The following is a 25,068-nucleotide window of genomic DNA, read 5'->3' as shown; positions in this document are numbered from 1 at the left end:
CTAGCTGCAGGACAGGTTTGGGAAACCCTGATCTATGGTATTTTCCCTCCCTTGCCCTGCCACTAAGATCCCTTTATAAAAGGCTCAGCCATGCTTAAATTTTGCCCTGTTCTGGCTCCTGCCACCTCCACTCAAAGTCTATTCCAGCAGTCCATCACCCTCCGTGAAAAAGCAAAATTGCTTACCTATAATAGCAATGCTCTGAACATAACCAGTCACACAGATAGATCATGTGACTTTGTGGTTCAAGTGGAACTTTCTTTCAGCGCTTTCTGCTAAAGATGGACAGGCCTTTCCCTGCAATAGAAGATCCCACAGCTACCTCCAGTTTTTCATTCAATTAAGCTAAAGAGGGTGAAAGCAACTCTCAAAGAGATCTGAAACTCCAAGGACGACATCTCAGAACCAATTATTAGAAAATATTTCTTCACAGAGATGGATGCCTGGGATGCCTTCCCAGAAGAGGTGGTGAAGACAAGAACAGTAAAATTCAAAAGGGCATAGGACAAATACTGCGGATCCCTAAAGGCTTGAGATTAGAAATGAAGAAGAGGGATGGTGTAACATTTCTGCATGGGTGAAACCTGCATGAAGCGGCAGTTACTACCATAATTAAATTGCTGGGCAGACTGGATGGACCATTTGGTCTTTATTTGCCATCATTACAATGTATATATCGTGCATTAAACGCACCAATATGATGTGTGTCGATGGCCAGGCAGTGTGGAAAGCCTTGATGCACTGTGCAAGAGCAGTGTTGTGCTTTGAAGCTCTGTGCATCAACAGATCCTGCAAGCACCTCTATGCAGAGCTTGCACCACGTATGCTGACTGCACCAACGATGGTCACGTCATGTGCTTCGAATGCTTATATTTTTTTCAGTGTGGGCTCCATCAGCTCCAGCGACTAGTGGCACTTTTTCTTTGACACAGAGCAGCTGCCCAAACTCGACCCCATGACGCTAGTTTGTGTCAATGGGGAGTCTTAGAGGAGCTTCCACTCAGGTCTTTTCCCAATGAGACAGACGCTGCTCTGTGGGAGGAGGATCTGCTGTGACTCTTTAGAGATATCAGAGTTGCTTATCTGTAACAGGTGTTCTCCTAGGACAGTAGGATGTTAGTCCTCACAGATGGGTGACATCAGATGGAACCTGGCACAGAAAACATTTGTCAAAGTTTCTAGAACTTTGACTGGCACATGGAACATGCCCAGCATGCCACTAGCCACACATCCACGTGGGGATCCCCTTCAGTCTTGTAACATAGAATGCAGGAAAAGTGGAATATAAAAATCTAAAAATAAATAAAAAAATAGTATCACTACATATGATTCATGTAGTGGCAAGAAAGGAAAACACCGCTGTGCTTGGCAATCAGTTTGGAAGCTGGAACACCTTGTACTGCTGATACCTTGTCAACATTCAGCTCTGCAAGGCTTATATCTGCATGAGATACAGGACATGTATTTTTTAAAACTGTGTTTTCACTTCGTGTATCACACAAAATAAGCCCAAACGTATTCCAGAACCCTCACACTGTAAAAACACATCAAAAGAAGTGTATCACTGGTCAAAATTCATACACATGTAATGAACCACATATGTCAAAAAGAGCTCAGTTTGTAGGACCTATAACTCGATGAGTTTGGCTATCATTCAAACTCATACTTGGGTACAACGGTCCATTTAATTTATTAATCCAAAACCAATATTTTAGTTTTTTGTTTTATAGAACCCAAAAAGTTCATTTTCAATAAAATGCTATATCAATGATGTAGCATTTTATTGAAAATGAACTTTTTGGTTCTATAAACAAAAAACTAAAAAATTGGTTTTGGATTAATAAATTAAACAGACCGTTGTACCCAAGAATGAGTTTGAGTTTGAATGATAGCCAAACTCATCAAGTTATAGGTCCTACAAACTGAGTTCTTTGACATATGTGGTTCATTACATGCGTATGTATTTTGACCAGTGATACCCTTTTCTTTTGATGTGTGTTCACTTTGTGTATGACATGACCAAACTGTGAAACACACTGAAGCAACAAACTTAATATTTCACTAACAATAGCAATGCTGTGCAAGGGACACAGACTGCACCATTGAATGCGGTGTCAATGATGCAGGCTAAGTGCCCATTAAACAAGGTCTGTTAGTGTAAAGTATTTACATACAGAAGATATTTGCATAGCATTGCTATTGTTGGTGAAACCTTCAATTTTAAATAATGTATTCCATCAATAACCACCATTTTTTCTTCTACTTCTGTACAGTGATAAACACAAAACCCTCTGAACCACAAAGCGGGCTTCTGAATACCTTTTCCCTATGCTTTGTGAAAGGTAAAATTGGGCTCTTGATTCAGAAACCCCACATATCTGTCTAGAACAATCATTTTAAGAATTGGAATGGAAGTCTAGATAGCAAAACAGCATTGGAGAAATTACTTACCTGATAATTTCATTTTCCTTATTGTAGACCGATGGACTCAGGACCAATGGGTATAGTGTACTCCTGACAGCAGTTGGAGACTGATCAGATTTCAATCTGACGTCAGCCCTAGTACATATACCCCTGCAGGAAGTGCAGCTCTTCAGTATTCTCCTCGAAAAGCATTGTGGATATATGTGTGACTAATTGAATAATATATGTGTGACTAATTGAATAACTTGGTTAATTTGAACTGGTTGAATTGGCTATAGCTGGAGACCGCCAGTGCCCTCAACAGAGAAATGTCGACACCTGGTAGGATGGGTGTCCCAGATGAAGGAAAGCATGGCTTACCCTTGAATCACTCGCTCCTGGGGATGTCCCCCGAGAATTACATGAGTAACGGCAGCCGTGGGTGGGATACTGAGTCCATCTGTCTACACTAAGGAAAACGAAATTATCAGGTAAGTAATTTCTCCATTTCCTAGCGTGTAGCAGATGGACTCAGGACCAATTGGATGTATAAAAGCTACTCCCAAACTGGGTGGGAGGCTGCCCGTGACCCACTTAGTACTGCCCTTGCAAATGTTGTGTCCTCCCGAGCCTAAACATCCAGGCGGTAAAACCTGGAGAAGGTGTGGATGGAGGACCATGTCGCCGCCCTGTAGATCTCAGCGGGTGACAGCATCTTGGTTTCCGCCCAAGACACTGCCTGGGCTCTAGTAGAATGGGCCTTGACTTGTAAAGGCGATGGCTTGCCTGCTTCCACATAGGCCGCCTTGATGACTTCTTTGATCCAGCTGGCTATGGTTGCTCGCGAGACTGCTTCCCCCTGCTTCTTCCCGCTATGAAGGACGAATAGATGGTCTGTCTTTCTTACGGATTCAGACCTTTCCAGATATCGGACTAGGAACCTGCAGATGTTGACATGTCAGACTTCAAGCCTCTTCTGAATTCTTATGCTCATCTGGTGATGGTAGCGAGATGGTTTGGTTGAGATAGAAGTGAGACACCACTTTGGGGAGGAACGACGGAACTGCGTGTAACTGGATGGTTCCCGGGGTGAGTCTGAGGAACGGCTCCTGGCAGGAAAGTGCTTGTAGCTCAGATATACGACGAGCTGAACAGACTGCCAGCAAGAAGGCTGTCTTCAATGTTAATAGTCGGAGAGACAGGCCACGGAGAAGTCTGAAGGAGGTTCCTGCTAGGAAATCTAAGACCAGGTTGAAGTTCCAAAGAGGCACCGGCCACTTTAGGAGTGGTCGGATGTGCTTGACTCCTTTCAGGAAGCGGGAGACATCCAGGTGAGAGGCTAGGCTGCCGCTCTCACTCTGGGTTCCGTAGCATGACAAGGCCACCACCTGTACCTTGATGGAGTTGAGGGACAATCCCTTCTGTAGTCTGTTCTGTAGGAATTCCAAAATCGCAAGAATTTTGACTGAGTGTGGTATGATGTCGTGGTCCTCACACCAGGATTCGAATACTCTCAAAATCCTTATGTATGTTAGGGATGTGGAGAACTTGCGTGCTCGAGTAGTGTGTCAATTACTGCCCCCGAGTATCCTCTCCTCCTTAGGCGAGTCCTCTCAATGGCCAGACCGTAAGAGAAGAGAATCGAGCTGGATCTTCGTGGAGGATCGGTCCCTGTTGGAGCAGGTCTCTGTGTGGAGGGTAGCGGCAGGGGGTTCCCTGCCAGCAGTCTTCGCATGTCTGCGTACCATGGTCTTCTTGGCCAGTCCGGGGCCACTAGAAGTACTGGCTCCATGTGGTGTTCTATCTTGCAGATGATTGCGCCCAATAGGGGCCACGGCGGGAAGGGGTATAAGTCTCCTGTGGCCAGGTCTGTACCAGGGCATCGATTCCCTGGGACTGGGGTTCCTGCCTGTGGCTGAAAAAACTGGGTACCTGGGCGTTGGACCGGCTTGCCAGGAGGTCCATGGTTGGTGTTCCCCCAACGGTTTACTATCAATTGGAATACTGTGATTGACAGTTTCCATTCTCCTGGATCTAGACTCTCTCTGCTGATGTAGATTTCTTCGGTAAAATTTACTCTAACGCTATGCTAGCATGCATAGAGTCCCTAACTGCTAAGGAGACAGAAAATACTGAAGAGCTGCACTTCCTGCAGGGGTATATGTACCAGGGCTGACGTCAGATTGAAATCTGATCAGTCTCCAACTGCTATCAGGAGTACACTATACCCATTGGTCCCGAGTCCATCTGCTACACGCTAGGAAATTTAGGATTTAAAAAGACACCCAAAACTCCTATTCTAGGATTGAGAACCCATATGTTTGAATGGCTTTCTTAGTGCTTGAATGCAAACCATAAAAAATAACTATGCTGGATTCTTGCACAAATTTTTCTGGTGTTAGAATGCCATGCTACATGGTTTTAAAAATACACTTCGCACATGCCTGCTGTAACTGGATTATTTTTTTTTTTTTTTAAGCAAGACAGGTGTTGTGGAGTGGAGGAATAGCCTAATGGTTACAGCATCGTGCTCTGAACCATGGAAACCACAGTTCAAATCCCACTGCTGCTCCATGTAGATGAGGCTATTACCCTCTGATGAAGAAAATTGTACATTTTGTAACACAGCAAACTTTACTCCACCTCTGGGGCTGGAGTGAAGTCAATTCGCAAGTCAAAGGCTCATGAGAAATTTAAAAAAATAACATATATACAGTTCTTTTTGGTTCCTCCTACTTAATAGGGGGGAGGAGGAATAGCCTAGTGATTAGAGCAGTGGGCTACAAACCAGAAGACCAGGGTTCGAGTCCTGCTGTCACTCCTTGTGACCTTGGGCAAGTCACTTTACCCTCCATTGCCTCAGGTACAAACTTAGATTGTAAGCCCTCTGGGGATAGGGAAATACCTACAGTACCTGAATGTAAACCGATGTGATATCTCAGATCAAATGTCGGTATATAAAAATAATAAATAAATAAATAAATAATATCGTGACCCTTAAGTTTACTGCTAGGAAAAATAAGTGTGCATTGGATTGATTTAACAAAAACAAAACAAAAAAAAACCCCAAAAAATTCTTCTAGAGACACACGATTTAGACCAGTGGTTCTCAACCGTTGTGTCACCACACTTCTCGGTCCCCTAATGACCCAGCTGCTCCCCCTACCCGAGCAAGATAGGTCCTCCACCCGGGCTTAAAACGCTGAAAGCCCGGGCGGAATGCAGGAGAGCTGGAGTCAGCAGCACCGGCATGCTCTCTTCTTCCCGCAACCTGGAAGAGGAAGTCGTGATCACCGGGTGTGTGCGCGGAAAGAAGAAGAGACCATGCTAGTGTGGGCAGCTTCGAACCGAAGAAAAGAAGAGAGGCGCAGCCTGAGGAATGAGCAGTGCGGCTCGGAGAAAAACGAAGAAGGTAGTCAACCCCCCACGGCCAATGGGACTCTCTGCTCCGCGAGGGCTGAAAATGAATTAGGTTGCTGCTACCTTTAGGGTTAGAAGTGGAGGAGGCTGCTGCTGCTAGTTCGGGGAAGGGGGAGAGAGTGAATGAGCAGCAAGCATATGTGTTTGAGATCCTGTGTGTGTGTGAGATAGCATGTATGTGAATGACTGAGAGCTTGCACATGTGAAAGAGTATGCGTGTGACTGAGATCTGGTTTAGGTGAGGGAGCACGCGAGTATGTGATTGAGAGCCTGTGTGTAAATGAGAGAAAGAGAGAGCATGTTTGTAAGCGTGTGAATGAGATTGTGTGTGAGAAAAAGACAGCATGTATGTGTGTGATTGAAAGCCTGAAAAGATAGACAGCATGTGTGTAAATGTGTAATTAAGAGCCTATATAAAAGTGAGAGAAAAAGTATGTGTATATGTGAGTGATTGAGAGCGAGCTAGAGCAGCAAACCATCCCTCCTCCTGCTAATTCAAAACAATCTCAGGGCACCTGGATATCAAATGTTCCCAGGTATGCAGAGCAAAAAATTGTTTGCACTATTTTTCATTACTGGGTCTTTGTGTCTGCTATTTTGAAATATTTTATTGGTATCTAGAAATTTTTGATATGAGTTTTTAATTATTGGATATTCCATTCATCTACTGTTTTGAAATAATCTGTTTTTTGTTAGTATGGTTTTACTGCTATTGATTTTATATTTCTTGATTTGTTTTATAAAGACTGGTGATGTTTCTTTTTTTCCTTTGTTGCACTGCATGCAGAGATCCTGGCTTGTTGCAGTTTCCAATTCAGTTTTTTCTGCATGCTTCTAGTTATGCGTTTTGGTCTCTTTATTCTATGTTAGGTGAGGGACAGCACGTGATTCAGGTGAGGTTTTCTGCTGGCGTGTAGTTTCTGTGTAGGACTCTATAGCAGCCTGACTTGGTCCGTTTTCCTAATAGGAGATGTATTGGTGTCTTAAGGCCTGGTGTAATATTTTCAGTGTTGCCTTTTCTTAGGTAAGGTGGTTACTGTTAAGTGCTGGAAATTGGTGCTGTTTTGGTGTGGGATGTTTACCGTTTATGCAATTTCTGTTCAGACAGAATATGTATCTTTTCCTTGAGTCATTCTTAATAAAAATACTGGACCTTTATTTTTTATTTCTGCCATAAATTGTAATGAGCAGTGTGTCACACATGTGAATGTGGTCTGTCAGGTGAGTCACGATGGGAAAAAGGTTGAGAACCAGTGATTTAGACAGCCATAGCAAGGGGAACTTGGTTATCAGCGTCTTCAGCAGCCTCAGCAAAATCGGCCAGAAGAAGTGGGATAAACACACACACTCATACTGAATACCTGTTGCAACTTTGGTGCCCGATGCATTTAACCACTGGGGGTTACACAATTCTCCCCTAGTGTGTCCTTTTTTATGCAGCTCCTCATTTAAATACTGCATTGGGCACTCAGGGGATGTGGCTGCATGTGTGTTAGGAAAACAGCCCATTTTTCAACCTGAGTCTTATTGCATTGGCCCCTTAGATTGTAAGCTCTCTGGGGAGTATCTGAATATAATCAGCTTTGAAGCAGAATATAAATATTGTCTTCTTGGTCTTAATCAAGCCACATCTTTGGCCCCCAGTTGATGCCTTGGCAGAACAAAGCTGCAGCAGGCAGGTGAGGGGACTGGAAGAAAAAGAGGAACTTCACCTGGGTGGGATGGGAGAGGAAAAGACAAAAGAGAGGGATGCATGCAATGTGGTGGGGAGCAGCTGCTAGGGAAGAAATTCCTTCACTATGTATTCCAGTTGCTCTCATTCTCTTTCCCCAACCTCCCACCAAAAACAATCAAATCATTTTGGAAGATGGCTGTAGGAGTACATGGAGAGTGTAGTTTGGCTCTGGCAAGTGAATCCTAGATACATTTTTTAAATTCTATCATTCTATATTGAAAACACATTGCACTGAACATCTTTCTGAGATATTCAATTATTCTTTAATTTTCAAAACGTTCTAGGCCTGGCTCTCCCAAATTCCACTTAAGCTTTTTGTGGCCTAGCTTTTAGGGCTTTTTTCCTTCATTTCATTTTTTCCCCATTTATTAAAATGTATTTCTCTCTTACCGGTAACACTTATGGCCTAAGGGATATACAGAATAAAATATAAGAACATAAGAACATAAGAAAATGCCATACTGGGTCAGACCAAGGGTCCATCAAGCCCAGCATCCTGTTTCCAACAGTGGCCAATCCAGGCCATAAGAACCTGGCAAGTACCCAAAAACTAAGTCTATTCCATGTAACCATTGCTAATGGCAGTGGCTATTCTCTAAGTGAACTTAATAGCAGGTAATGGACTTCTCCTCCAAGAACTTATCCAATCCTTTTTTAAACACAGCTATACTAACTGCACTAACCACATTCTCTGGCAACAAATTCCAGAGTTTAATTGTGCGTTGAGTAAAAAAGAACTTTCTCCGATTAGTTTTAAATGTGCCCCATGCTAACTTCATGGAGTGTCCCCTAGTCTTTCTACTATCCGAAAGAGTAAATAACCGATTCACATCTACCCGTTCTAGACCTCTCATGATTTTAAACACCTCTATCATATCCCCCCTCAGTCGTCTCTTCTCCAAGCTGAAAGTCCTAACCTCTTTAGTCTTTCCTCATAGGGGAGTTGTTCCATTCCCCTTATCATTTTGGTAGCCCTTCTCTGTACCTTCTCCATCGCAATTATATCTTTTTTGAGATGCGGCGACCAGAATTGTACACAGTATTCAAGGTGCGGTCTCACCATGGAGCGATACAGAGGAATTATGACATTTTCCGTTTTATTCATCATTCCTTTTCTAATAATTCCCAACATTCTGTTTGCTTTTTTGACTGTCGCAGCACACTGAACTGACGATTTCAATGTGTTATCCACTATGACACCTAGATCTCTTTCTTGGGTTGTATACTCAGTATCCAAGAGCACATACATACAAATTTACAATAACATATAATACAAATGTAACAAACATAACAGCTAATTCACTGTGGTTTTAACAGTTTCTCAACAATGTAGAGTTCATTAATGGACTGAATTCACTCAGGTTTTATCTGCTTCTCAATAATGCAGCGCTCATTAGTAAACTACTTTCTATGCATCATATCAAAAAAATACTAAACAAACAGCAGTACCTGCGAACCTAGTAATATGCCTGCTTGAATAGGAATGTTTTCAAAGATGATCTCAACACCTTAATGCAATTGCTTAGCCTTACTTCCACTGGAAGAGAATTAAAAAAAACAAAAAAAACCAAAAAACAAAAAAAACCAGGGGCTGCTACAGGAAAGGCCGATTCTCTTAGAGCTGCATGGTGAGCAACTCTCACTGAAGGAACATAAAGCATGCCATGCTAATCTTAACTGGCGGGAGGGTTGATATAGTTTAAGGGCACTAGCCCATGGATAAGAGCTTGAATTTATCAATTTCAACACAGTCATTTCTACTTTGTAAGCAATCCGCTGTTGCATAGTAAGCCAGGGCAAAACCCATAAGGGTAGGAATGATACGTTGATTGCATTTGATTCCAAATGTTGCATTCAACAGAAGCTGAAGAGGCTGCAAAGCTACCTCAGGAAGATAAGTAAGAATTATTGCAATGATCAACTAGATGAAAGATATAGGCTTGCACAACTGTGCGAAAATCACTTTCATGCAAGAGATGTTTCAATCCTGCAAGCACATGCAATTTATAGAAACCTCTTAGTTATAGACTTGATGAAGGGAGCATAGCTCTCAAAAGTAAGTCACAAAAGCATTAAGTAGTCCAAATGAAATTTGTTTGTAGACATTTATTTCTACATATCCAAGTGTACTAGCATGGCATTCACACTGTTCTATTAATTTAATCTTAAAATGTATGCTTTCAAAAAAATGTAGTTGTGTGAAAAAGTTGCATTGACAATTAATGTGCTACACAACTGTGGCAACCCAAATTGTTCTGTACCATTAACATGTTGCTTAAGAGAACTCAATTTTATTGCTTCTCAGGTATTTTAAAAACATTTTGGTGCCTTATTTGAATTAAAAATCTTACAATTCAAAGAGTAATGAATAGTGGATGGGGGAGGAGGGAAGAGGTCTGACTCCTTAGTTTCAAAGTACCTCAAGGTCCCATAATGTATTGCAAGTGATATCACTGTACCACAAAAGTCTAATATGAATGTCGGCACATTAAAAGAAAAAAGGCACCAATTAGTGGGGGTGCAGTAACTGAGATTAAGTGCTTCAGATAATAGGAACAGATGTTTGCCTGTTTGCAGAGAAAGTAAATAGCAAAACTGTGAAACATATGATAAAAGATTCCTCTTTACACTACTGTCATCATCATGCAGCTACTGTAGCCCAGCAGGAGCTGTGTAAAATAGATGCAACCGAGATTCAAACCATACCAAAGCAGAACTGCAAAACGAAAATCATGCCAGGAAAATACTATTGGCCAAGTTACCTAATCTGTAATAATTTGGAAAACAAGTCCTTCCACAATTATCCTCATGATGAGTTTTCTTATAGTATGTAAGAACTGAACAGTCATAATAAAATGATAGATCAACAGATCACCTTGCGTCACCTTTAAGCAAGAGGCGCGGACACTGCAACTACTTGCTTGATCCCTAAAACTTGACCTTTGGAGTACAGTGACCACTTCCTATACTAGAACAAGACGTCATAATAGGAGGCTCAAAGGAGAGTCAAGAGTAACACCAGAAACAATTTCTTCATAGAAAGGACGGCGGATGAGTAGAATAGACAACCCATGGAGGCAAAACCAGTCAGGAAAGCCTGCGAATGGCACATCGTAGCTTCGTTAAGGGAAGTGAAAGTACAACCACAGATCACAGCAGTATACGGGCGGATTAGCTGGGCCTCGAGGTCTTTAGTCGCGGTCCACGTTAAGTTCGTGAACGGACTGGCCGAAACCCTCGGTGCTCTGGACGCTGTAACTTCCACAGCACAGACGGAAGTAACATCCCCCTGCCCCTCATCTATGAAGGGCACCCCTGCTCCGCCTCCCCTCCCCCATGTCTCTCCATACGGGACGGTATGTGATAGCTCAGGGACGCAGCCTCCCCGTTACAGCACCTGCTCTCACCAACCCGGCACTGCCCATCACCTCGCCACACGGCCCCGCATGTACAGTGGACAGGAAGTCACCACCGTCTATTTGTAGCCACCGGTAGAGGTGGCGGGATCACCTTCCACACTCTCCCATCCACCGACGCCCCACCAAGCGAAACCGACCGCACCCCCCCCCCCCCCTCTGCGCAAGCCCAACACGGCTCCACCGCGCTGCCCCCGGGCATGCTGGGAATTGTAGTCCCGCAGGCTAAGCAGCGAGTACGCACACTCGGAGATCTATTAGGTCGCCCCTCTGTATTATATTTACCTGTGTGCAGCAAAGGGAAAAAAGTACATCCATTCTCAGCCTAGAACTCCAAGTACTGTTTTCAAATTTACCGACGCAAATCTCAGGCTACGCATGCGTAAAAAAAAAATTGCTCGCCCCCCCCCCCCCCAGCAGCCACTCGGCCTGTGCGCATGTGCCACCTCAGCTGACCGGAAATGAACGATTTTACGAAGAGTACGTTTGTATGTCATTTCCTTAAACAACATGGTGGAAAGACTGCTCTCTGTGCAGGTTTGTTAGTTTGTGTGGTTTGATGAGGGGGAGGGCTGCCGTGTTGATAATGCATTGTCGGGGGCGGGTGGAACGGACGAGCCTGCGCGCGCTCTCTCCTCTCTGCAGCTTCTGCGGCAGAGGCAGCTCTCGGTCTGTTCCCGAAGATGGCGGGAAGGACGTGATGTCGGGGAACCGTTGGCCTGTAGTTCGGGTGGAGGGATGATCGCATCGTGCGCTGTGGTGTAGTCGTTACCCGGCAGTTGGGGGGGGGTTTGCGATGGAGGCTGATACGTTGTAGCGGGGGATGGGGGAGATGATCAGAGCTGCTAATTCATGAAAATGATTTTACTATCTGCCAAATTTTTATTAGCAGCCTAACTTCTTTGCAGACGTGAAGTTACTAAGTAAAACATTTAAAACAAATCTGAAAAAATGCGTCATTCAATGCACAATTATGCCCTGGAATAGATTGACAGAGGATGCGGTGAAGGCAGTTAGCATAGCTGGGTTTAAAATAGGTTTGACGAGCTCCGGGAGGAGCAGTACATAAACTATTAACCAGATAGACGTGGGGAAGCATGGAATCCGGGTACTTGTAACCTGGATTTGCCACTGTTAAAAACAGGATATTGGGCTTGATGACAAGTTAATAATAAGGTATCACAATAATGGGAAAACATAATATTAAAAAAACTTGTGAGGTTCATCAGTTTGGCGTAGTCAGCAAACATTAAAGCATACAAAGGTTTAAATAAAGGGAGAGAAAAAGTGGTCATGGGTTTAAGGCAACCAGTTGAAGATTCAGGAAAGAGAAACAAACTATTACAGACTTATATGTTGCGGGGAGGATGCGGTGGATTGTTGAAGTTTCCCCAAATGACCTCGCGATAGATTAATTCAATTAGGTCTGAGTGTCGGACGTGCTTCTAAAAAAACAGAGGAGCCAGAGGATCCCTAGAGAGAAATGAGCTGAGGTTGTGCTGGAATATTGTCTCTGGAAGAGTCATCTGAAGACGAGTTGAAAGTAACCTTTTTCTGCCCGGCATGAGATGGTGTCATCCATGAGTAAACGAAGCCCTTAGTGTAGTCCAGTATGTCATGCTGGACATTTTTAAACTTAAGGGATTTTAAATCAGCTTTACATTTATTAGTGTTCTGTTGGAGTTCAAGTAACTGAGCCTCAAAAGACAGTGTTGGAAGATGTTGGAAGGTGAAGTTTCAAAGAACCAAGGTGAATGGCAGCTTCTTGTAATGGAGGAATAGAAGTTTGAGTATTCTTGATGAGAATCTTTAAGTCAGATGAGCATTTGTTTAAGATTTGATTCCAGCATGTTATCAACTCAGGATTCTGAGTGTATAACTTGGGTTCTTTTTGAATCCGGGGTCCACGAGGAATTCATTCCACTTTGCACTACTCAAAGTGGTGGCATGGAAATCAGCTTGAACTTCTTGTTGAAGGCGTTGTGTGAGATCAGACCAGGAAGCTGAATTAAAGGCCCGGTCAGATGTGGCGAAAAGGGGAGTCGCTGTGAGAAGATTGTAGAAGTCCTGTTCTGTAAAACTAAAAGTGTTTGCAGAATCTGATGCCATCAACAATATTCAAGAGTGGCAAATCAGCAAAAGAAACTGGAGCAAAAATCGATGCAGCTAGCGAGGGTGAAGCCAAAGAATAGAAAGTCCAAAGGTTGGAGTGCCATTTTCTGCATTGCTGAAATGTACCCTTTTATGCACTGAGACTTCATCCTTAACTCCTGAGTATTACCGCTGCAGTTATTTTTATACTGCTAGCAAAATAAAGGTTAACAAATTAGTTATTTTTAGCTTCACATTACAGTGTCTACATAGTTTTGAGTAGCAGCAATATCATATTTCCTAGCGTGTAGCAGATGGATTCAGGACCAATGGGTATAGTGTGCTCCTGATAGCAGTTGGAGACGGAGTCAGATTTCAATCTGATGTCAGCACCAGTACATATACCCGTGCAGAAAGCTCTGCTCTTCAGTATTTTTCCGTAGCAAACCAAAGAAAAAAAATTCCAAACAAAGAAGAATTCCCTGTACGTACCAGGATCAGTCCAGACGGTGGGTTAGGTCCCCTGTCCAGCAGATGGAGTCAGACAAAGCTTCGGAGGGTGCTGCCATAATAACCAGTAAACCCTCCATAAATCCTCAGTATCTTTCTGACTCCAGCAGATAGGAGTAGGGGAACCTGGTGCTTCCCCTGTTTGGAGGATATTTCCTCTGTCTTAAGAATTTCTCAGTTTGCTTTCTTGAGGTTGGATCAAGTTGTTACAAGAAAGATCTTTTTTTTTTTTTTTTAAGTTAGTGACAGGAAAGTTTAATCCTGGTAAGAGTATTTCTGTGGCTCGCAAGAAGCACTGCTTGCTCGCCTCTCCCTTCTCCCCCTGTGGGGTAAGTGGTTTGTTTGGGTTTTTCTTGTCAATTTTCTCCCGTTTTTGGTTTCAGGTTTTAGCTTCAGGACTCACAGGGTGGTGGATGCTGGTGGCGCCAGCCTCCCGCCCCCCCCTGCGGCCGCCGCAGCAGAGAGGCAGATTCTTCTGCTGCCTAGTTCCAGGGACAGGATGGTAGCGGAGGCGTTTCCCGCTCCCCGCAGTGCTGATTTTGGCTGGCCCCCAGCGGATCTCACCTCCCTCTCTCCCCCGTTCGCCCCGAGCATCCCGCGGCCGTCCCGCTGCTCAGCATGCGGCGAACCGGGGCTCCGCTTGTCCCGCGAAGGTCTTTGCATCCTGTGCCTCCACAGTGGGGAGGGCACCTCCGTTCCGCCAGACAAATTCCCTTTCGCGCTTCTGCGCGCCTTAGGCAACAGGGGCCGGTCCCACCTCCACTTTCAGCGGGAGCAGTGGCCATTTTAGAAGCAGAGGACAGCGTGCAGCAGCTATTGGGAGATGAAGGAGAGGGTTTCCCCGACTTGCCGCCACCGATTTTGATGCCGATTCCTGCACTGGTCCCCCAGGGATCCAGGGGGGGTGCCTCCTCTGCCCCCCCCCTCCGGGCCCCCCAGTGTTTTCACTGGATTTTATTGTGCTCATGCACAATGCCTACCTGCAGCATATGGAACATCCCATGTCTCCCGCGATAGGACAGCTACTAGCTAAGGTCCCCCAGCTATCGGAGGCACTGGATTTAGTGGGGGGGCCCCCAGGGTACACTTTGCCTCCCCCCCCCCCCCCCCCGGCGGGAGGGGCTGGCTCGCTCCCGGATATGGGGGGAGATCTGCCATCACCCCAGGGGGATGACCCGCTTCTGGCGGCGCAACTGGAAGGAGATGACCCGAGGGTCCTCCGCATCTTTCACAGAGAAGAGCTTGATGATCTCATTCCTCACATCCCGCAGGAGCTGGACCCCGAACCTCCGCCGGCCCCGTCGTCGCCTCAACTAGTAAAAAGGGGGATCCGATCCTGGCCAGGCTGCGTCCATTGTCCCTGGCTTTTCCCACCCATTCCACCTTTCTCCAGCTATTGGCCAGGGAATGGGATGCTCCCGAGGCCTCACTCAAGGTCGGGCGGGCAATGGAAAAGCTCTACCCCCTCCCTGAGGATTTCCTGGAGCTACTCAAGGTTCCAAAGGTGGGCTCAGCGGTGTCGGCGGTGACCAAAATGACGACAATACCGGGCATGGGCGGCACAGCCCTGAGTGATCTTCAAGATAGAAAGCTGGAAGTCTACCTCAAGAGAGGGTCTTTGAGGTCTCGGCTCTGGGAGTCCACGCTGCCATTTGTAGTTCCCTAGCACAGAGGATAGGACTTCGTTGGGTTCAGCAACTCCTCACTTCTCAGGAACTCACGCCGGAGGAAGCAACTCAGGCGGACCACCTAGAGGCTGTCACCATCTACGGAGCGGATGCTCTGTATGACCTGCTCCGCGTCCTGGTGAGGTCCATGGTCTCCGTGGTTTCGGCAAGGCGCCTTCTCTGGCCACTCAACTGGTCGGCAGATTCCTCCTCCAAATCCAGCCTGGGATCTCTTCCGTTCAAGGGCAAGTTTCTCTTCGGGGACGACCTCGACCAGATCATCAATTCTTTGGGGGAAAACGTAGTCCATCGCCTGCCCGAGGACCATCAGCGTACCACCAGATCTTTTAATTCCTTCAGAAATCTGCCCCGCACACAACGTCGCTATCACGGCTCTAGACAGCCAGTGCCCCGGACACCCTCATCCAGATCCCAGTCGTGGCCCCGTTCCTTTCGCGGCCACAGAACGTCTCGGGAGGGGACGTCCCCGGGTGCCTCGTCCAAGTCCCCTCAATGATGCCAAACCCCCCCCCAGATTGGAGGGCGAATATCTCTCTTCTACGAGGAGTAGCTTCAAGGGCTAGGCTGTAAGACAGAATTGAGCTGGGTCCTTCTTTGGTAATGGACTCTGCAACAGCAACCCATGACCACTGGGCAGTTGGAGCAGTGCCCCAGTCAGCAGTCTTATTAGGTCCATGTAACATGGCTTCCTTAGCCAGTCTACGGCTATCAAGATCACCGTGGAAGGATTATCTTTTTTTCTTCAGAGTCCTGCCTATAAGTGGCCAGGGCGAGAAGACACACAGGAGCTTGGCAGGATAAATGCATCTCTCCCACTCTCGTTTGTTTCTTTCTTGTAGCTGAAGAACAATCAGATTTGGTGTTTCTTTAGGTCACCATGAGGGCCATAAATGGGAAATCCCACTGATCTACTTTTAGCTGGAAGGCATCCTGGTTCAGTTCCTACTCCCTGGGATCTAAATGTTTCTGATGAGGAAATCGACCTAAAGATTCTCTTTTCCTTCATTATGAGCTGTGGAAAGATGAAGTAACATAGAAATATAACATAGTAATGATATCAGAAAAGGACCAAATGGTCCATCCAGTCTGCCCAGCAAGCTTCTTCTGATAGTATCTGCCATGTTATACAGATTACCCTATGTTTTTCTTAAGGGTAGCAACTGCCGCTCCATGTAGTTATTTGATGAGCCTGCTTGAAAATGCAGACAGTGCTATGGTTTTTGCTTATGACTTGGCCTTAGAAGCAGTCCTGTACTTATCAGTGCTCCAGACCATAAAAGTTAGAGCCTGTACTGGTTGCTGACAAATTCTGTTCTGCCCATTCTAGCTTATTGGTCTTTTGAGGGGGTTACTATTCCCATTGTATGTCAAGTTATGAACTTGGGGGTGGTGGGAGATTCTTCTTTCCCTCCTTCCTCATTTTCAGTCTTTAGTGCAATGTTTGTTACTTTTAAGATTAATCTTCTGAGATCACTGAAACCATTTCTGTGTACTGAAGAATTCCGTACGGTAGTTTAATCATTAATCTTTTCCTCATTAGATTATTGTAGTTCCTTGCTTCTTGGTCTACCCTAGTCCTTGTTGCAAGCATTGTAGTCCATTCAAAATTCTGCAGCATGCCTAGTTCTAGGAAGCCCATTGCATGCACATATCTCTGACCAAATTGCTTGCCTTAAAGGCCATAACGCCGGTGCCCACGCAACAACAAAATACTGGGCACTATTCCATCTATTTTATCGTTCCCAAGAAAGATGGTATGTTCCGACCCATCCTGGACCTCAAGTCCGTCAACCATCACCTGAGGGTCCCTCGCTTCCGCATGGAAAGCCTACTCTCGGTCATAAGGGCGATACAGCCAGGAGAATTCCTCACATCCCTGGATCTGTCAGAAGCCTACCTGCACATCCCAGTCCACCACGAGCATCAGCATTTTCTGTGCTTCGCGATTCTGGACCACCACTACCAGTTCCGGGCACTACCCTTCCGACTAGCCACAGCGCCCCGAACATTCACCAAAATCATGGTAGTAGTGGCGGCGACGCTGAGGAAAGAAGGAATCCTCGTACACCCATATCTGGACGATTGGCTGATCAGGGCAAAATCCCCAGAGGAAAGTCATCAAGCGACCACCAGAGTCAAAACTCTATTGGAGACCCTTGGGTGGGTGATCAACACAAACAAGAGCTGTCTGCAGCCCTCCCAATCTCTGGAATACCTGGGAGTCCGGTTCAACACCAGACAAGACAAGGTCATCCTAACTCCTACAAGGAGAACAAAACTGATGAACCAATTGCGAAACCTGTTAAGCAGTTTTCGCCCCAAGGTGTGGGACTACCTCCAAGTCCTCGGTCTCATGTCATCCACACTGGAAGTGATCCCATGGGCAAGAGCTCATATGCGGTCCCTACAGCGTTCCCTACTGTCACGATGGAATCCGATGTCCCAGAACTACTCCGTCTGCCTTCAGCTCTTGGAGGAAGTTCGAGCCCAGCTACAATGGTGGCTATAAGAAGACTGTCTGAGCAAGGGAGTAAGGCTATCCCTGCCAACCTGGATCCTTCTTACCATAGATGTGAGTCTACGGGGGTGGGGAGCCCACTGCCAGGAACTGACCACCTAGGGGCAATGGGACAAGGAAGAATCGGGATGGAACATCAACCGACTGGAAGCACAGGCAGTCAGACTAGCCTGCCTACGGTTCAGTCACAGTCTCCGGGGTGAATTGGTCAGAGTCATGTCAGACAACGCCACAACAGTGGCCTAAGTCAACCGCCAGGGAGGAACCAGGAGCCAACAGGTGTCCCTGGACATAGACCCCTTAATGTCGTGGGTGGAATCAAACCTACGGGAGATCTCAGCCGCCCACGTTGCGGGAAAAGACAATATCACAACGGACTGCCTCAGTAGAGAAAGTCTAGACCCAGGGGAATGGAGGTTGTCTGCCTCAGCCTTCCAGTTGATAGTAAACCGCTGGGTAACACCAGCCATGGACCTCCTGGCAACCCGGTCCAACACACAAGTTCCCAACTTCTGCAGTCGCAGACGGGAACCACAGTCCCAAGGGATCGATGCCCTCATCCAGGCCTGGCCACAGGAAATCCTGCTATATGCCTTCCCTCTGTGGCTGCTACTGGGCGGGATCATCCGCAAGATAGAACACCACAGGGGACCAGTACTTCTAGTGGCTCCAGACTGGCCAAGAATGCTGTGGTACGCAGAGATGCGAAGACTACTGACAGGGAGCCCTCTCCCTCTACCTCCGCACAGGGATCTGCTCCAACAAGGCCCGATCCTCCACGAAGACCCAACTCGATTTTCGTTTACGGTCTGGCCATTGAGAGGACTCTCCTGAAGAGGAGCGGATACTCGGGGGCAGTGATTGACAACTTGCTCTGAGCACGCATGTTTTCCACATGTCTAACATACATAAGAATATGGAGAATTTTCGAAGGCTGGTGTGAAGACCGTGACATCCTCCCATGGACAGTCAAAATTTCCATGATTCTGGAATTCCTGTAGAACGGCTTACAGAAGGGATTGTCCCTCAACTCCATCAAGGTGCAGGTGGCCACGTTGGCATGTTACAGAGCCAAGATGGAAGGCGGCAGCCTAGCCTTTCACCTGGACGTCTCCCGCTTCCTGAAAGGGGTCAAACAGATCCGACCACCCCTAAAGTGGCAGGTGCCTCTATGGAATCTCAATCTAGTCCTAGACTTCCTAGCGGGAACCTCATTCAGACCCATCCGCGGTCTGTCCCTCCGTCTACTAACATTGAAGACTGCATTTCTAGTGGCAGTCCGTTCGGCCCGTCGCATCTCCTAGCTTCAAGCACTGTCCTGTCGAGAACCGTTCCTCAGGTTCACACCAGGATCCATACAGCTACACATGGTCCCCTCTTTCCTCCCAAAAGTGGTTTCTCACTTCTATCTAAACCAAACCATCTTGCTGCCATCGCCAGACGAGCATAAGGACTCTGAAGAATCTCGCTGCCTTCGCTGCCTTAACGTCGGCAGACTCCTAGTCCGATACCTGGAAAGGACGGAATCCGTACGAAAGATGGACCACCTATTAGTCCTTCACAGCGGGAAGAAAAAAGGGGAAGCGGCCTCGTGGGCAACCATAGCCCGCTGGATCAAAGAAGTAATCAAGGCGGCCTACATAGAAGCAGGCAAGCCTCCACCTCTACAAATCAAGGCTCATTCCACTAGAGCCCAGGCAGTGTCCTGGGCGGAAACCAAGTGGATGTCACCCGCCGAGATCTGTCAGGTGGCGACATGGTCCTCCATCCACACCTTCTCTAGGTTCTATTGCCTGGATGTTCAGGCTTGGGAGGACACAGCATTCACAAGGGCAGTACTAAGTGGGCCACGGGCAGCCTCCCACCTGGTTCGTATATCCCATTGGTCCTGAGTCCATCTGCTACACACTAGGAAATGGAGAAATTACTTACCTGATAATTTCGTTTTCCTTAGTGTAGACAGGTGGACTCAGCATCCCGCCTACGGCTGCCGACAATCATGGAAACCTCGGGGGCAATCCCTGAGAGCAAGACAAACACGGTAAGCCAAGCTTCCCCCTAATTAGGACACCCATACCTACCGGGTGTCGGCGTTTCTCGGTTGAGTGCACTGGTGGTCTCCAGCTATAACCACATCAACCAGTTCAAGTTAATCAAGTTAACCAAGTTATGCAAGTTAATCAAAGTTAACCAAGTTAATAAAGTTATTCAGTCACACATATATCCACAATTGCTTTTCGAAGAAAATTCTGAGGAGCATGGCGTCCTGCCAGGGGTATATGTACTAGGGCTGACAGATTGAAATCCGATCTGTCTCCAACTGCTCTCAGGAGTACACTATACCCATTGGTCCTGAGTCCATCTGTCTACACTAAGGAAAACGAAATTATCAGGTAAGTAATTTCTCCATTATTATACGTCTTTCTGCCATGGCCAATGATTGGAAGACTCCTTAGGAGCATTTCCCACCACGGGGCTGGGTCATCTTGGTGGTCCTGGATTGGCCTTTTTTCTAAGTATCCTTAATGCTCGGTTGGATGCTTTAAAGTACTTTTCAATGCATCCACCTTGCATATATTGAACTCTGGGAGTCTGTTTGTTTCTCAATCTTTAAACACTTGCAAGATTGTGATTTTGGGTTCCTCCCGCTACAGTCTATTTATTTATTTAAAAGGGTTTATGTATATACCGCTTTTACAACTAAAACGTTGGGCAAAACGGTTTACAAATAAAATACATAATAAAAGTCAAGCAAAAACAATAAAACAGGTATCAATAAACAACCGTAGGAAAGTGAGGGATAAGGAGAGAAGAAAAATAAAAGCAAAGGCTCCAGAAATAGTGATTTGATTCTAATTGTCAGCTTATATTGGTGTCAGGGGGTGTTAACGGCCAAAGCAAAGAGTAATCGGGCCGATACAGTAAAGTCTGCGGGAGAGCGGACGAACGCCCGCTCTCCTGGTGTGCGCGATTCACTATGCAAATTAGGCAGCGAGTAGAAACGGGGAAAAGGAGGCGCTAGGGACACTATCGCGTCCCTAGCGCCTCCTTTTTGACAGGAGCGGCGACTGTCAGCGGGTTTGACAGCCGACGCTCAATTTTGCCGGCGTCGGTTCTCGAGCCCGCTGACAGCTACGGGCTCGGAAACCGGACGCCGGCAAAATTGAGCGTCCGGTTTTCGGCCAGACAGCTGCGGGCCGAATTCAAATTTTTTTTTTTTTTTTTTTTTTACTCTTTGGGACCTCCGACTTAATATCGCCATGATATTAAGTCGGAGGGTGCACAGAAAAGCAGTTTTTACTGCTTTTCTGTGTACCTTTCCCGGTGCCGGAAGAAATTAGCGCCGATCTTTGGGTCGGCGCTAATTTCTGAAAGTAAAATGTGCGGCTTGGCTGCACATTTTACTTTCTGTATCCCACGCGCATACCTAATAGGGCCATCAACATGCATTTGCATGTTGAGGGCGCTATTAGGTGCCGCGGGTTGGATGTGCGTTTTCCTCCCCTTACTGAATAAAGGTTAAGGGAAAACGCGCGTCCAATAGCAGGCTAACAGTGCGCTCCGTCGGAGCGCACTGTTAGCCTGACAGGCCAATACAGTACAGTGCGCTCCGTCGGAGCGCACTGTACTGTATTGGCCTGTCAGTGAATACTGAAGTAAAGAATTATTTATTTATTTAAAAACTTTTCTATGCCGTTGTTTAGTCATGCACCATCACGGTTTACAGGGAGGCACATACATTCATGATTGGGTAAAAATCTCTAACAGTGCCAATAACATTTTGGTTACATGTTTTACTAATAAAATTAAATGATAGGTGACATGGATCTTGTCCATTTATATGGTAACGTGGGTAGCCATACAATTATTGTACTTTATACTGATTATCTATATTCTTAGTAGTTAAGTTGGAGAAAATAATAAAATATGCAAAAATGCATCTGGTGTCTTTGTGCTGTGTGTTGAAGTTCATTTGCTTGTTCGTTTATATTTCTTATTCTCCGTTCTCACTGTAAAATGCTTTTTGAAAAGCCAAGTTTTAAAACTTTTTTTTGAAGAGTTTTAAATCTCTCTGTAATCTTGTTTCGAGTGGCATTGTGTTCCACTCGACCGGCTAAAGATAGTACTCTTTCTCTTACTCGGGTCAATCTAGCTGTCTTGACTGAAGGGATGGTTAAAAGTGCTTTATTGGCTGATCTGAGATTTCTCTGGGGGATATGTAAGCGTAGTGCTGTGTTTAACCAGTCTGCTTTTTCTTCATTGATTAGTTTGTGAATCGTGCAGAGTGTTTTATATTGAACTCTTTGTTCTATTGTTAGCCAGTGTAATTCGGCAAGTGTGATTTGTAGTGGTCTAATTGTCGAATATGGTAATCCCAGAAAAAGAGTGTTACAGTAATCTGTGCTAGCGAATATGAGTGCCTGTAGGACTGTTCTAAAGTGTGTTTGTGTTAGCAAGGGTTTTAGCCTCCAGAGGATCATAAGTTTGTAGCCTTCTTTAACTTTTAGCGATATGTTTTGCCTAAGGCTGAGTTCATGTCAATTATTACTCCTAGGTTTTGAGCTTTCTTGGCTAGCTCTACTTTCTGATCATTTTTAAGTTTGGGGTTTTGAATCAACTCAATGTTTTTTCATTCAAGATGTATAAATTCTTTTTTTCTATGTTAATCACTAATTCCATCTGGTTTAGTAGTTTAATTATATCTAGGTACATCATTGCTAGATTTAAAGTTTTTTTTTAATTGTTTCATCTACTGGCAAGATTAGTTGAATGTCATCTGCGTATATATAATGTATGATATCTGGTCCTGCCAGGAGGTGGCATAGGGGTAGCATGTAGATGTTAGTGTCGCTGAGAAGGCTGATCCCTGGGGCACACCTGTTTTTAGTTTAATTTTGTCTGAAATTGTATTTTTTTATCTATACTTGAAAAAAATCTATTATTTAGGTAAGACCTGAACCATTCAATTGTTTTGTTTTGTAGTCCTATCTCTTCTAGTCTTTTGAGTAGTATGGTATGATTAACTGTGTCGAATGCTGCGGACAAATCTAATAGCATCATAATGTAGTATTTTCCACTATCAAATCCTCGTAGTACGTTATCAGTTAGAGAAATTAGCAATGTCTCGGTACTATAATGTTTCCTGAAACCATGTTGCGAGGGATAAAGTATATTATTTTCCAATCTTTTTCTTTTTTTCTTAGATTTCGTTTGATTTCCTTTAGCTTCTCATTATACCACGGGTTTACTTGTTTAGGCTTATTGATTTGTATCAGTTTAGTTGGGTTTAACGCATCTGCTATTTTATTTGTGTTCGTTAGCCATGCCATTGTTGCGGTTTCGCAGTCTTTGTGGTCAAAGTTTATTAATGTTTCTTCTAATTTATTTTTTATTATTTCAGTGTTAATAGGTGGATGATACTTAAACTCTAATATTTACTTTTTTTGTATTTCTTTTGGTTTAAGGCATTCAATATTAGATTGAATTAGGAAATGATCTGACCATGGAATTTAACTATAATTGGTGTTAATGTGTTCGAGGAAGCTATGGTTGATATGTCAGATCGAGTGAATGCCCTGCTTTGTGTGTGGGTTTATCTGTAATTATCTGTCATCTTTAAGTGCCCTTTTTACTCCTTGATCATCAAATGGTCCAACTGACTCTCTCACAGGGTTTTTTTTTTGTTTTTTTTTTAAACCTCTAATGTACCTGAAAAGGTTGTTTATGAGTTTTTGCTTCCACAGCAAGCTTCTTTTTAAATTCTCTCTTTGCCTTCATTATCAGGCACTTTCCAGTGCTTATGCTGTTTCTTGTTTTCTTCATCTGGATCCCTCTTCCATTTCTTGAAAGATGTTCTTTTACATATTATAGCTTTTCTTGCCTTTTAACCATGTCTGTAGTCGTTTAGCCTTCCTTCTACCTTTTCTAATGTATGGAATACATCTGGTCTGGGCTTCCAAGGTGGTATTTTTAAACAATGTCCATGCCTGAGTAAAACTCTTAACCTTTTGTAATTGCTCATTTCAATCTTTTGGGATCTTCTCAGTGTTTGGGTACTTGCTAGGTTCTTGTGGCCTGGTCTAACCTCTGTTGGAAACAGGATGCTGGGCTTGATGGACCCTTGGTCTGACCCAGCATGGCAATTTCTTATGTTCTTATTGAAAGTTAAATGCTGTCGCAGTAAATTTCTTTAGTGCACTCCCTCCAGTTAAGTAAAATTTGATAATGTTGTGATCACTATTGCCAAGTGGCTCCAACACTGTTACCTCTTGCACCAAATCCTGTGTTCCACTAAGGACTAGGTCTAAAATAGTTTCCACTCTTGTTGGTTCTTTTACCAGTTGCTGCATGCAGCAGTAATTTATTTCATCTAGGAACTTTTTACCTCTCTAGAATGTCCTGATGTAACATTCACCCAGTCAATAGTGGGGTAATTGAAATCATCCATTTAATACTGTGCTGCATATTTTGTTAGCTTCCCTAATTTCTTTTAGCATTTCATTGTCTTTTAATTCATTCTGGCCAGGTAGATGGTAATACACCCCCCACTACTATTTTATTCCCCTTTTCAGCTGGAATTTATGTCCATAAAGTTTCAAGATTGCATTTTGTTTGCTGTAGAACTTTTATCCTATTTGACTCAATGCTCTTTAACATATTTCGATATAATTTGTACCCTGGTATCACAGTGTCCCATTGGTTATCTGCGTTCCACCAGGTCTCTGAGATGCCAGTTATATGTACCTCTTCATCCATGCTATACACTCTAACTCGGTGTTTCCTAACGGTGTGCTATGGTTAGAGTGCAGGTGTGCCAAGGCTGCAGTCTCATTTCCTGTTTCCCTTTGCGAATCAACATTTCAGATAAATTGCCTCCCCAGGATGGAGGAAGCAACACATCAAATACAAAGAATTTTAGGTCCGCTTCTATATTATTTGCCCATGCCAAAAATTGTATTTATTTTTTTTTATTTAAAAATGTTTGTATACCACTTTTTACAGTTGGGGAATTAATCAAAACGGTTCACAAAGTAAAACATATATAATTTAAAAATAAAAACCAAAATAACATTATAAAACATACTTCAAAAACTAAGTTACAAAAAATACAATAAGTACAAACATAGTGCCTTCTAAAATGTAATATGAGAAGAGAATGATTGAGGAAAGATGAATGAAAAATTAATTGGAGGTGAAAATGAGGAAAAGACTGATTTATGGTTGAGTGTTAGGGAAATAAATGCTTTCTGGAACAGATAGGTTTTTAATGATTTCTTAAATTGTTGA

General features: G+C 44.6%; 2 protein-coding genes across 6 annotated transcripts in view; one reads left to right on the top strand and one right to left on the bottom strand.

Annotated features, from left to right (window-relative positions):
• Positions 1-11,384, bottom strand: part of FAM210A (family with sequence similarity 210 member A) — a 41,034-nt gene extending 29,650 nt beyond the window's left edge. The window contains exon 1 of one of the 5 annotated variants that reach the window (XM_029590928.1): positions 11,260-11,384. Coding sequence is in view for 1 of the 5 variants with exons in the window: in XM_029590925.1 (XP_029446785.1) it covers positions 10,956-10,983 (28 nt within the window). In the remaining 4 variants the exon portion in view is untranslated. Of the gene's footprint in view, positions 1-10,320; positions 10,841-10,955; positions 11,123-11,259 lie in introns of those variants that run through there. The other 4 variants (XM_029590925.1, XM_029590927.1, XM_029590926.1 and 1 more) reach the window with 4 other exon arrangements.
• A 29-nt stretch (positions 11,385-11,413) lies between these two features.
• Positions 11,414-25,068, top strand: part of RNMT (RNA guanine-7 methyltransferase) — a 99,391-nt gene continuing 85,736 nt past the window's right edge. Inside the window, exon 1 of the mRNA XM_029590924.1 lies at positions 11,414-11,511. The gene's annotated coding sequence lies outside the window, so the exon portion shown is untranslated. The remainder of the gene's footprint in view (positions 11,512-25,068) is intronic.

This window comes from Rhinatrema bivittatum, chromosome 2 (assembly GCF_901001135.1).
Source record: "Rhinatrema bivittatum chromosome 2, aRhiBiv1.1, whole genome shotgun sequence".
Lineage (NCBI taxonomy): Eukaryota > Metazoa > Chordata > Amphibia > Gymnophiona > Rhinatrematidae > Rhinatrema > Rhinatrema bivittatum.
This window is presented reverse-complemented; position numbering and strand designations above follow the sequence as displayed.